The sequence below is a fragment of the Jatropha curcas genome, chromosome 11 (genome assembly GCF_041381405.1).
Source record: "Jatropha curcas cultivar XTBG-Jc1 chromosome 11, XTBG_Jcur_1.0, whole genome shotgun sequence".
In the NCBI taxonomy this organism is placed as follows: domain Eukaryota; kingdom Viridiplantae; phylum Streptophyta; class Magnoliopsida; order Malpighiales; family Euphorbiaceae; genus Jatropha; species Jatropha curcas.
The window spans coordinates 4,680,276-4,693,014 of NC_143161.1; the positions used below are offsets into that span (position 1 = coordinate 4,680,276).

The 12,739-nt window shown below is 33.1% G+C and overlaps 1 protein-coding gene across 2 annotated transcripts; it reads right to left on the minus strand.

The window, feature by feature from the left end:
- Positions 1-1,306: 1,306 nt before the first annotated feature.
- Positions 1,307-8,277, minus strand: WOL (CHASE domain containing histidine kinase protein). Of its 2 annotated transcripts, none has more exons than XM_012216970.4 (11): positions 6,942-8,277; positions 6,241-6,474; positions 5,943-6,112; positions 5,535-5,753; positions 5,256-5,442; positions 5,107-5,158; positions 4,784-5,013; positions 4,398-4,496; positions 3,455-4,164; positions 2,212-2,697; positions 1,307-2,037 (listed from the first exon to the last, which is right to left on the minus strand). In XM_012216970.4, the coding sequence occupies exons 1-11, from the start codon at positions 7,299-7,301 to the stop codon at positions 1,776-1,778; spliced, it is 3,009 nt and encodes a 1,002-aa protein (XP_012072360.1). In that variant the 5' UTR covers positions 7,302-8,277; the 3' UTR covers positions 1,307-1,775. The 2 variants fall into 2 exon arrangements, with proteins under 2 accessions (XP_012072360.1, XP_012072361.1); XM_012216971.4 differs by having other exon boundaries at positions 2,212-2,694; positions 6,942-8,270.
- Between the last annotated feature and the right edge of the window lie 4,462 nt (positions 8,278-12,739).

The following is a 12,739-nucleotide window of genomic DNA, read 5'->3' on the forward strand; positions in this document are numbered from 1 at the left end:
AAACCCGAAGCTTGAATTTTCAACGACTAAAAATCCATAGTCATATTCATCGAGTTCTAGAGGCAACACTTGTTCACTCCCAGCGACATCGTTTTCTCTATGAGCAAAGTTCGCGCGACCAGAAATTGAAAACTATACTGTGTAACTCTCCTACTAATTCTATCTTTTCTTATCTTCTCCAGTTTGTTTTGCCTACAAATTCAGCTTTTGTGACATCCGTTCCAAGCCTATTCACACTCGTCTGGGAGAAGAATCCTGCAATGTTAGACTCCTCATCGAATCTCCAGCATTTTTAAATGCATTGAAGATCTTGTGATCATCACGGTTGAGCACAAGCAATAAATCTAGAGGAAAATTGTGGATTTGGTCACCGTCACCGAGAAAGAGAAAATTATAGTTAGCGCACTGGATCTTCAAACTGTCGAAGCCGGCTAGAAAAGTGTCTGGACGGAGATTCTCGTCTCGTTTTCATATTTTGTAGGTATCTGAGGGAGTAATCTTCGCGATGAAAGGGATGACAAAGCTTTCGAAGTGAAAAGAAATTTCTATGTAAAAGTCTCGCATTATGCGAATAACCAAATAACAAAAAATTTAAGGGCATCGTGAACATTCTATCTATAAATATTCTAGTTGAGCTAAATTCAAGCCGACCCATTTAGCATTGCTCTGCGTTACTTTTAATGTAAATAATTATATTAAAAATGCATTTGATTATATTAGGTTTATATTTCACACCATTCATCAAACAAAGTCTATTTTTTAATAATATAAAAAATCTACCTTAAAAAATTAATATAAAAAATCTGAAAATTCAACCTCTATTAGGAATTTTTTTTAAAAAAAAATATTATCATAAATAAAATAAATTGTATTTACGGAATGAAATGAAATATTGAATAATATAAAATAAATTGTTATTGTGTTTCATCCATTTTCACAAAAAGCTTCATATATATATATATATATATATATATATATATCCGAGCTTAAAATTATTCATGTTGAATTCAAGGCTAAAATTGGCTAAAATTTTAAGAAAAGCCGAGTTTTCAGCCGAGTCAAGCCTGGGGTTTGAACTCAATGAGCCGAGTCAAGCCTGGGGTTTGAACTCAACTTGGCCAGTACCATAGTCCATAATTGAAACCTTAGCTATGACCAGCCAAGACATCAATTTTATTCACAGGAAAACCCAAAACATCACCTCACAGACACATCAATGTCATATTCATACCAGAGTGATGCTCACATAGTCCAATCAGTGAAAGTTCTTTTACCTTCTCTACACTCAATCAAAAGAAGCAATCAATTTCCACTCAAATAATGTGTATATTTTCCAGCATTGAAATGTTCACTGATGCAAGTTTTTCTAGAGCAGACAATAATACAGATCAAGATGTGGAGACTCCATTAACAAGTAACAATATTAAAAAGAAGGGGGAAAAAATATAAAGAAAATTATGAGATTTACATCTTTTTGCTCCCACCCTGTTCTAGGATCTATACATACAAGTGGGGATGGAGGCTCCTTTTAGTACTGTACATGTACTCTGGTTCTAGTCAAAGTTAAAATATTAAGTTGGTTAGAAATAATTGCCCAAACCTGCATTTCGCCATTTGATCAAGAATCTCAAAAATCCAAGGAAACCATCATCCATCATCCACTTACGGCCATAGTACACCAGCAGATGGGTGAAAATTGCTGGCGCCACTCGACCTAATAACACTCTACAATTTTAGATTTGCCTAGTTTGCAGGAGGAGGCAAGGAAGACATGGCTATGAGTCTGAGATTGGTTTAGCTTTGAAGAACTTGGCAACTGCCTGATAGAGATTTTCTTCCTCAAAGGGCTTTGATACATATCCATCCATCCCACATTTCAGGCACTCATCATATGTTGCATGTATCACATCAGCAGTCATGGCTAATATTGGTATGTGCCACACGCCCTTTCTAGCAGTTTCTTCTACCATGGATTGACCATTTATCAGATCATTTGCCTGGCTCTCCATCTGCCGGATACGACGGGTTGCCTCAAACCTGGAAAGAGTATTCAAGGGGAAACCAAGTCATATAAAAGTAAGCCAAAAGCACTTGTTCTAGCGTTCCAAAGGCATGGAATTAAATTTTGTAATACTATAATTCTTTAGGTTTCAAGAATGCATTGCAGGATGAAATAACCAGTGAACATATAGACAAATCTTGAGAACTCACCCGTCCATTTCTGGCATCTGAATGTCCATGAAGCATGCATCGAAACTGTGTGGTAGTTGAAGCAATTTCAGCGCTGCTTTGCCACTGTCAGCACATTCTACATTAGCTCCGAACTTCTTCAATGCACCTGCAGCAACCCTGCGGTTTACCATATTGTCATCGACCACCAGAATTTTCTTGCCACAGAGTAGACTTCTAACAAAAGAAGATCCATTAGGCATATCTTGTGACCTCTTCTTCCCCATTCCTAGCACCTGTTGAAGACATGCAGCAATCATACTTGCTCTCAAAGGTTTCATGATCACAGTATCTGCAAAACCTGCTGCTTTTGCCTTGTTAAATTCTTCACTAGTAATATTAGTAGCAAGAAGTATTGTCTTAGACAACTTAGACATATGTCCGTTCTGTTTCCAGTCCAGCAGCCATACATCCTCTCCGGAAATCCACAAGTCCTTCTCAACTAGAACTATATCTGGCTGGATACTGCTGTCATTTAAAATGAAAAAAGTAAACATAAATTTATTTTATTGATTCCTTGAGAAATCTTATTATTGGTCATCTTGCAGGAAAAATAGCTAGCAGACCCAGTCAACTAGCCAACTAGCTGCATGGTCCAGGTCTACAGTAAAATAGAACTTACATTTATCAATCTGTAAAATAAGTACAAAACTAAAGTCCTAATAGGATAAAATCCAACTAAGCCATGATCCCAATGTAGTTAGGACCGCTATGTGGGTACTTTGCCTCCACTCGAGCTTGTTTAGGACAATTCTCAACAGGATAAATTACTGTGAAACTTGTAAGGCAAAATGTGCACTAGGTCTTAGATTGTTCTATTTTGTTTTTAAGTGGTTTCAACTCTGAGGTCAATTATGGGGGAGAGTGTCTTATGTAGGATGGAAGACTTCAAAGAAGCAAGAGAAAACTTATGTAGGAAGATAATTTGGAACACATGTTCCCCTTCTAAAGTTGCATTTTTTTCTATAAAGTATACTTGGGAACATATTTTGACAATTGCAAATCCACAAAATGGAGAAAAATTTTGGTGGATGCATCTTCCAGGTTGATATTCTTAATGGGGTAAAATTAGGAGATTCCCTTTCTTGTAAATGACATACTGGTTAAGCTTACAAGCCCCTGCAAGGACTTAGTTGCAGTTAAATCTTTTGTCATTTTATTTGAATCTTTCAATTTCTTATCACAATTAAAAATATCTACGAAAATAAATTGATGAAGAACTTACCCAGAAGTCAGAGAACCATTTTTCCCGCAAGCACTGGCAGCTGCCTTCAGACTACTTGCAACTTCAGCCACGATACCAAGCCTCTTCAAATGGTATCTGGTTACAGCAGCCCTCACTGGTTTGCCATCAACTACTAGTGCTTTCAATCCTCTAAAACTAGAAGGAAGATCTTCAGAATTACGCTTTTCCATTTTGTTAAATGTATTTTTCTTGCACCTTCCGAAAGCAGCAGTGAATGAGAATGTGCTTCCAACCTGAGGCCGGCTAGTAAAGCGAATATGACCACCCATAAGCTCGACCAGACATTTACTTATGCTCAAGCCAATACCAGTTCCTCCATAATTTCTAGAGGTTGAACTGTCTGCCTGCATGAAGGGCATGAAAACACGATCTTGAGCATGCAAGGGGATTCCAATTCCTGTATCCTCCACAGATACCATTAAAGTAACACTCTCAGAAGCTTCATTATTAGTCAGTACATTTAGCGAAGCATCAGACTGGAATCCTTCATCTGCAACTAAATGCTTAAAGGCTTCCCAACTGTTCTGGTCATCAGCTGCTTCATAACCACTTAAGGTTTTGAACTGACAGGTACCAGATATACTTTCATTGGATCCTCCATTCAAACAACCATCAGCTTTTGCATGTGTTGCAGCCTTAGCATGCTCATCCAGGTGAACTTTAACAAATATATGGCCTCGTTCAGTGAACTGTCAAGCATTTGGTTACATAAATCAACTATGTAAAGCATAAATCCAAAGACAACAAAGAAATACGATCATTGTATTACAAAGACACATGTCGAAAATCACATACATGGCAAAAGACCACACAACTCATCTATATAGTTACTCTAATGCAACTGAAGCAAATTATGACCAAGAAACATGTTGGAAAAAAAAAACTGTATGGCAAAAACCACACAACTTATCAATCCACTGACCTTGACAGAGTTCCCAACAAGATTTGTAATGATCTGTCTGAATCTCCCTGGATCCCCAAGAACAATTTCTGGAACTTTGTCAGAAACAAAGACAGACAGCTGTACTTCCACATGGATTGGCAATTGAGTTGTTTCGATGAGACAACACATTACAAGTGCCACATCCATTGACATTGATTCAAGAGAAGAAAGACAAGGAAAAGAAAAAAATGTCAGTTTAAATGAGATGAAACAATCTGACAGTTCACTTTTTATAAAATTAAATTACCATGTAAAATGCTGCAACTCGAGCAAGTTTTATGTCCTTTACAGGGCAAGCACTTCAACTAAGAATACAAAATAAAACTAAATCTTACCTTTTCTTATTGTAAATCTATATGACTTACCTCAATACCCTTGTTTCTGGACTTCTCAGAAAATAAAGAAAGAACATCATCTAGTATGGATCGAAGGTCAAATGGGACAGCTTCAAGCTCTAACTTGCCAGCTTCAATTTTTGCACAGTCAAGCACCTCATTTATTAAAGCTATCAGTGCCTTTCCACAGATTTGAGCAGTTTGAGCATAATCCCTTTGTGTTGAGCTCAAATCTGTATCTAGGAGTAAAGCAAGCATTCCTGCAGTCGTACACGGATTACATAGTTGATACAGAGGTACAGGCATCTAGAGTATGTTTATACTTCAAAAGAAAAAGGAGAATATGTTCCTACCAAGAATACCATTCATAGGTGTTCTAATTTCATGAGATACAGTAGCGAGAAACTGGCATCAAGAACACAAATCATAATCAGGTCAAAAGATGCTGCAATGTAGGAATGAGAAATTAAATTGTGCTTCTCAATTATGTTTGAATAAACACCTGGGATTTAGCAACATCAGCAGCTTCTGCACGTACTTTCAGCTCCTGCATTTCATGAAAATCATCCTCAACTTTTACAATATGAATTGCTGCGCCATACAAGATATACCCCACTAATAAGCCAATCACGAAGAATAAGAAAGCAGTGGTAAGTGCTGTCCATAATGTTGGTGCCTTCTCATGATACCTGTTCAAAATCCAAATCAATAAGTAAGTGCGTGCTGAAAGCCTAAACAATTTCACTTGTGAAAATATTAATCAGTTAATTAATGCACTTACCTACATATCATCTGATGCTTCCTGAAAGGATCTCCAAAATCAAGCTTGCTTTCATGCACAAGAGACATGTCACCATCTTGATTTTGGTGACCATACATTATCAAGTGATCAGAAGAGTTAGTTACATCATAAACATTCACCAAAATTGCCTGATTCCCAGCAAGTTGTCCAAGTAAATTCTCCACAAGGGACTCAACATCAAAGGCTCCACCAAGGTACCTGCTTTCAAGTAGAAATCTACATTATACGTCAATGCATCAAAAGGTTCCACATTAATAAGCGAACTGATCAAATTAATGACTTTTACAGCTAAGTTCACAGGCAGTAACCATAGCTAAAATGGCAAACTTTTTAGTGTATCTAAATCAGAATTCCAGCAGTGATAAAATTAAAAGTTGTCTCACTTACCCGGCACTTGCTTCTATACGTTGAGCCACTGTGGGGTTTGGAGGAAGCTTGAACTTGTAAACAGGGAATGTTAGAACCACACCAAGATGATGAGAACCTAGCAACCTGAAGGGGCTGGTCAACACAGCTTTCCCTGTAGCTCTAGCCTTCAGTATGTTTTCTCTGTCCTCCTACATGCAGAGGCGACATTACTGGTTCAATCCCAATTAAACACCAGATTATATAATAATATCAGAACTTAAAACAAGATAAGCAAAAGGACAAGACTGAATTCATGAACCGTGAAAATTAGATTTACCTCCCCTGACATCATGTCAAGAGATTCAATGTAGGATACAGTTTCTTGGGAAAATATCACCGGCGCATACTCATCTCGTGTGGGTGAAGGCTCCCTCTTCATCGTCTTTATTGTCCATCCGTGTTGCCTCTCAAATTCATCCCTCTCTGAGTCGATCACTCTCTGAGCATAGGCTACCCCACTCAACAATGGCCGTTCAAATGATGTTCTAGCCGTGTATTCAGCAAATGTTTCCTATATTTTGCAAGAAACGCAACTTAAACATATATAATTAGAGAACAAAGAACAAAAAAAAAAGTTTCAAGTTCCCTTGGAAAGAAATTTTTACGCCCTATCGATAAAAGTAATAAAACCCATTTTATAAATTTGCATCTCCAAAGTAAAATGGTCGCAGATCAAAAGTTTCAAATTTCATTTAATTTCATCCCTCAATATTATCATAAATAAATTACATAAACAACTTCTTTTAAAAAAAAATCCAAATATGAAAACTCCAATACCGTTATTAAGCTAAATCAAATTCTTCAGTTATGTCAACCAAAAGAGAACAGCAGCAGAAGTAACATTTATATTTATATTTTTTATTTTCTCCTCATTCCTCTGCAACCAAGCAGAAACTTTACCACCACAGCAAACAGGAATATATTAAATAAAAATAAATAAATAAATAAAGGTTTCAACAAAAGGAAATGGGCACAAACCTGATCGATTGCAGATGGGTTCTTGTTGTAATGGAAAGTGGATACAAGAATAGCAAGGGCATGGACATGATTAACACTAACACTAAATTGATCTTGCAACATTCTTGCCCTTTGATCACACATGCTACCTAGCACATCCCTTCTCCTTACTTTATTATCAGCATCCATCCCATTATATATCATCCAACTAATAAATGCCATAAGCATAACCCAAAGCAACAAGAATTTAGGAAGCCAAGCCCTATGGGCTTGTATAAATGTGTACCCTCTTTTTGTCCCCATCTGCTGCTCATTGACCTTAACAGCTACTGAGTGGTGGTGATGATGGTGCTGGTAGATCTGCTGTAGCTTAACAGCCATGGAGAGAAAAAAAATACAAGAACTCGAAATCTTTCCCTGCTTCTTTTTCAAGTTGTTGGGTCTTCTTTCTCTTTGTTTTCTTGTTCTTTCTGTGTTACCCAGTTCATATCCAAGCAAGAAAGTCTTCAAGAACGCATGTACCCGTAGACATGTATACTAGGTGGATATATAAGGAAGCTCCTTTAGCTCCTTTAAAGGACTGGCAATTTTGCAGGTACCCTTTTTTCTGATATAGAAAGAAAAGGGTACTGCTAAGCTTAACTAGAAGTAAATTATCATGTGTAGCATTGTTTTGCGCGAATCAAGCGAAGCAGAAAAACATAAACAAACATAAAAATTGAAGAAATAAACAAACTTAAACTCTCCTTTTACAAACCCATTTGAAGAATCAAAAGGGGAAAAGACCCACGATTTGAAAAACCAAATAAAAAAGAAAAAGAAGAGTTACTCAATTGTTAGAGACAAGCATGGCTCTCAAAAGATGCAAAACAGCCCAAATTCCAAAAACTAGTCTTTCTTTTTTTATCTCTGTCTTAACAAAGAAAGATTGTTTGCTATAAAAATAGAACTGGATAGAAAGAACGACACTAATCATTTTTATTTTCAAGCGTGAAAAGAAAATTAGTTTGTTTTTGTTTAAGCAAGAAGACAAAACAAAGAGCACGTTCACTGTTCTTCTTTGATTAACATTTATTATAAAAAAAATCAAGAACGAAAAGCTTGACTAAAGAAACACACACAGCGAAGCACAAGCAGGCAAAATGCTTTTAGTGAGAGAAAACAAAAAAAACAAAACAATGGTTACCTGTAGAGAGGTGGAGGAGAAAGAAAGAGAAGAAGAGGTTCTTTGAATAATAGCAATTAGCAAGAAAGAAAGAGTTTAGTTTAATTAGTTTAATGTAATTAATATAATTAATATAGTTTATATATATACGCTTTTATCTGTCCTTTGCTTTATAAAGCAAACTGTATCGAATTTTTAGGATTTTTGTAGATACGATGGTGTCCTCTCTCTCACACAAAATCCATTAAACTATGACTTTCTCTTTCTGTAATACTTCACTTCCTCTTCTCTTTCTTCTCTGGCTTTCCTTTTTTTATTATTATTTCTTCTCTTCTTTGTCCCCTTTGTTTTTTCATTTTTATTACTTGACATTGACACATAGACATGTAATTTTCTTTTTTAATACTTCTAATTAAATATAATAATAATTGGCAAGATCAAAATTAATATATAACAATAGATGTTATTATACGTAAATGAGATTAGTAATTTAATAATGCAGTGAGTTTTTTTTTTTTTTTTTAGTTTTTTTTACTTGAGTTATTAATTATACAATGCTAAATCTGCTAAAAGGGCAAAATATATAATATAAATTTTTAGTGGGAGCTAAAAATTTCTTTTTTTTATTTCAAAAGGACTTTCTTTTTTATTAATTGCTATTATAATGTTAACTAGTCATTTAAGTATTTATTTTGTAATATTAATTTTTTTTCTCTCATTTTAAGGAAAAAGTATAATACTCACTTTATTTTAATACTCCAGTTTCATTTTTGTACGAAAATTAAAAGAACTTTTTTGTATGAAATAATTATTATTAATGTAATTGTTCTTTATTCTAGTAAAAAAATAACACATAAATTAATGTAAGTATTTGATGAGTATTATTTTAAAAATAAAATATTAATATTCATAATTAATTAAAATAGAAAACTAAATAATTAATATGAAATAACTCAAATTAATAATAAGAATTGTTATTTTAATAACAGAGAGGTTTTCTTTTTCAAGTGGAATGAGCAAATATGATTGACGATGACGTTTGTAATTATGGAAACAAGAAACATGAAATTGACTGAATGCATAGAACGACCCAGTTAGATTCCAAAGGAACGAGTTGGTATTTCAAGATCCAGCTTGATTGGGTTTTGAAGAATTTATTTTTTAAAATAAAAGATTAATTCTTCTTATTATTTTTTCATAAAGAAAAAATATATATATATTTGTTTCAGATTATGAAAAATAAAAAGAAAAGAAAGGTTCCTGGGCTATGAAAATCACTATCACATATCTTAGCGAAAGGGACACCAAGACAAGGAATGGATCTCATTCCCACCTAATTTACCTGTATCCCCACCTTTTTCCAACTATATTTCCGTTTCCATGCACCCCTCTCTCTCTCCCTCTTTTTATTTTATTTTTGATTTTCCTCTCTTTTCTTTTATTTTTATTTTCCAATGGAAATAATTAAATTAATAAAAATAAGAGCTCTAACCGTCTCAATGGCTTATAAGAAACAAATATTAATCAAATCGATATAAAAGAATGCGGCATCAAAATTGACCGAGGATGAAATTTAGTCTCGAGTTGGCTCAAAAATACGACTATAAATTTGGAAAAATAATTATTAATTTATATGTTTTCGTATAATATTGTCATTAATTTTTGAATATTCTAAATTTAGTAATTTTAATTGTTGCATTACCATCAGCCCAAAATGTAAGATGTGAAGATTTAAAGTATTTTCTAATAATTGAAAATTAATATTCAAGAAATAAATCATGATTCGATATAATCAGCATGGAATTACAACTAAAGTTTCAAATTGAGGCTTCAATAGCATAAAAATTTTTTACATAAAATCGCAACTGCTTAAAAAGTTTACGCTTAGATTAATAAATAAAAAATCTTTGTACTTTACAATTATTATTGTATCTAAAATACATATAATAGGGAGTAGATAAAATCAAGAAGATAGGAATTCACTTTTTTTTTATTGGAAAAGATGATTTGAATTTGGATATATTTTCAGGTTGGAAGATAGAAGTTGACTTTCAACCTTTATAATATTTTATAATTATTACTGGATCAAGCATGCATGAACTATATTGTTCAAAAATGTTGATTTAACAGAACCAATAATGGAGAATTTCCGGGCAAGTCAAAAAAAAAAAAAAATCATCAATGGATGCGACTCTTTGAGCAAGAATTAGCAACACAATCAAAATATATATATATACATAATTAGAAATTAAGTATGACTTTTTAATTTCTTTCTTCTTTATAATTTCAATAATAATTCACAAACTTTTTTGAAAATAAATAAAGTGTGAAGAACTTTTGTTGACATGTGAAATGGCAGAATCTTAGAGGAATCTTTAGATCTACAATAAATGGTTTCCAGCTTTGGCAGCTGAATCTAACTTCCAATTGTTTACTCACTTGATTCGGGAAGTTTTATATGCTTCTGTATAATGATAGTAGTAATTATTGTTTATATGCGTTTTATCAGTAAATAACTTGTCATTTATAGATATGTATTGTAAGATAAAATTTTAAAATTTTCAAAAAATTTCTTAAATTTTTATATTTTAGATTGAAGGATAATTTTTTTTTTTTTTGATTGTATGATAAATTTGACTCGTCATACCAAAACAACAATAAAGATAAAATCAAAATTCCTATTTTAGTGAAGGGAAAAAATAAAAATAAATGGAGATCCGACCCAGATTCATGCACCTGAGCCAACCCTCACCAGATGTTATGCATGTGCATGAGAAGTTATCGATGAAAATTAAATTATATATATTCAAAAAAAAAAACTGTAAAAACCCATTAAATAAATAATGATGAAATGTTTTATGTTATCGACAAATATATTGTTTAATAACTTATGAATTTATTAAAAATCAACTGAGTCCTCACTTATTTTAGTTTGACTTTTTTTTTCAAAAAAAAAAAAAAAAAAAGAGATAGAAATAAATAAATAAATGGGAAAATAAATTGATCCAAGAAGTTGATAAATTAGGGTAGGAGACAAGCGTGCATAAAATGTCAAAGTGGGCAAGAAAGGAAACAAAAATAATAAAACTAAAAAGGAGTTCACCAAATTTGTAAAAAATAGATGGTGAAAGTTATTTAATAGTATGGCGGTTGATGGATATTTTTAATGAAAGGGCCAAAGGAATTGATATCTTTTGATGGGAATGAGTGGGAGATTTTATGGGGGCCATTCTCTATTTCTCTTCTACTCATGTTATGGCCAAAGGGACCTTCTTCCTGTTAACCATGTCTGCTTCTTTTTTAGCTACCAATATTGGAGCCGGTCATTTCTATATAAACATTGGGATGCTCAGTTCTATGAATTCCTTTTAGAGGAAAAATTAGGATGCATTCTAGTTTTGATTTTGATTCATGTCGTGAGATCTGATCCATTTTGAGTTGATTAAAGAGTGTTTTTAATATTTTTAAAACTATTAACTTAAAATTATTGTCAAAATGAATTTGACAACATAATTTAATCATTTTCGTTTTTATTTAATTAAAAAATTATTTTTAATCTCAATATTAAGTGAAAAAAACAAAAAAAAGAGAGAGAAAAATGGGTGCCACTGAAAGTGTGAGTATGATGTATGTATGTGTCGGCCATGTGGGGTGGTAGTGAAGCCCCACCGCAGAGGCATCACTTTCTTCTAAGGAAACAAAAGTCTTAAGTTTCTCTGTTGTGTTCAATAAATGATAATCATGTCCTCTTAGCCCCATCACCAGTAGCGAGTGACCACATGGCCAGGTAGTTGCTTCTTGCACCGGCACCAGCACCAGAGTTCCTGAACCTGGGTTAAACATTTCCTATAGGGTTTCCTTTGCATGCCCTGCTATGGCTCTTTTCTGGTCCCCCCCCCTCCCCTTTTCTTCTTCTGGGTTTATATTCATCCATGTGATGTTCTGTACTCCTTTCATCCAATGGCTGGAGTTTGTCCCATTAATATAAATTTTGCAATCATTATAACTTCCTTGCCATATGGCATATGGCAAGTGGGTTCAAACGTTCAAATGTTCAAAGCCAAAAATTCAGTTTAAAGAAGAGAGAGAGAGAGAGAGAGGGCAAAAGTTTTAAAAAATTAAAAAAATTTTGAACTTTAGACTAAAAATCTAATAATTTAATCCAAAGGGACTGTAAGTTACATAAAATTTTAAAATTATCAATTAACTTATCTAATTATCAATTAACTAATTAGATAAGATATACTTATTCGTACTGCATTTGATTATTGGAATTTACTAGAATAAAAAATTGTTTTCTTTAGGAATAAATTTCTAGAAAAGCGATTATCGGAATATTGACTTTTTATGTTTGATTATATATAAGTTTTTCCTTAAAATCTATAATAATTGTATTTAATGAATTTATGAAAAAAATATTTTCATTTGCCCATTTTAAATTTATTCTATTTTTTACTAATAAATTCAAATGAAATAGTAATTTTATTTAAAAAATTAATTAATACATATAACATAATAAATGAAAAATGTAGACTATATCTATGAATCTAGAAACCTAACTCTTCCAAAATTACAATCTTCACTGGTCAAATAAATGCCAAAACCTTATATTTTGAACCAAAATGCTTTCTCCTTACGGTAAAATCAACAACAA

Coding starts and splice junctions, on each gene's coding strand:
- WOL (XM_012216970.4), bottom strand. CDS start 7,301: ATGGCTGTTAAGCTACAGCAGATCTACCAGCACCATCATCACCACCAC. Junction 6,113..6,240: donor TTGACATGATGTCAGGGGAG/GTAAATCTAATT, acceptor CTCTGCATGTAG/GAGGACAGAGAAAACATACT. Junction 5,159..5,255: donor CTGATGTTGCTAAATCCCAG/GTGTTTATTCAA, acceptor TCTTGATGCCAG/TTTCTCGCTACTGTATCTCA.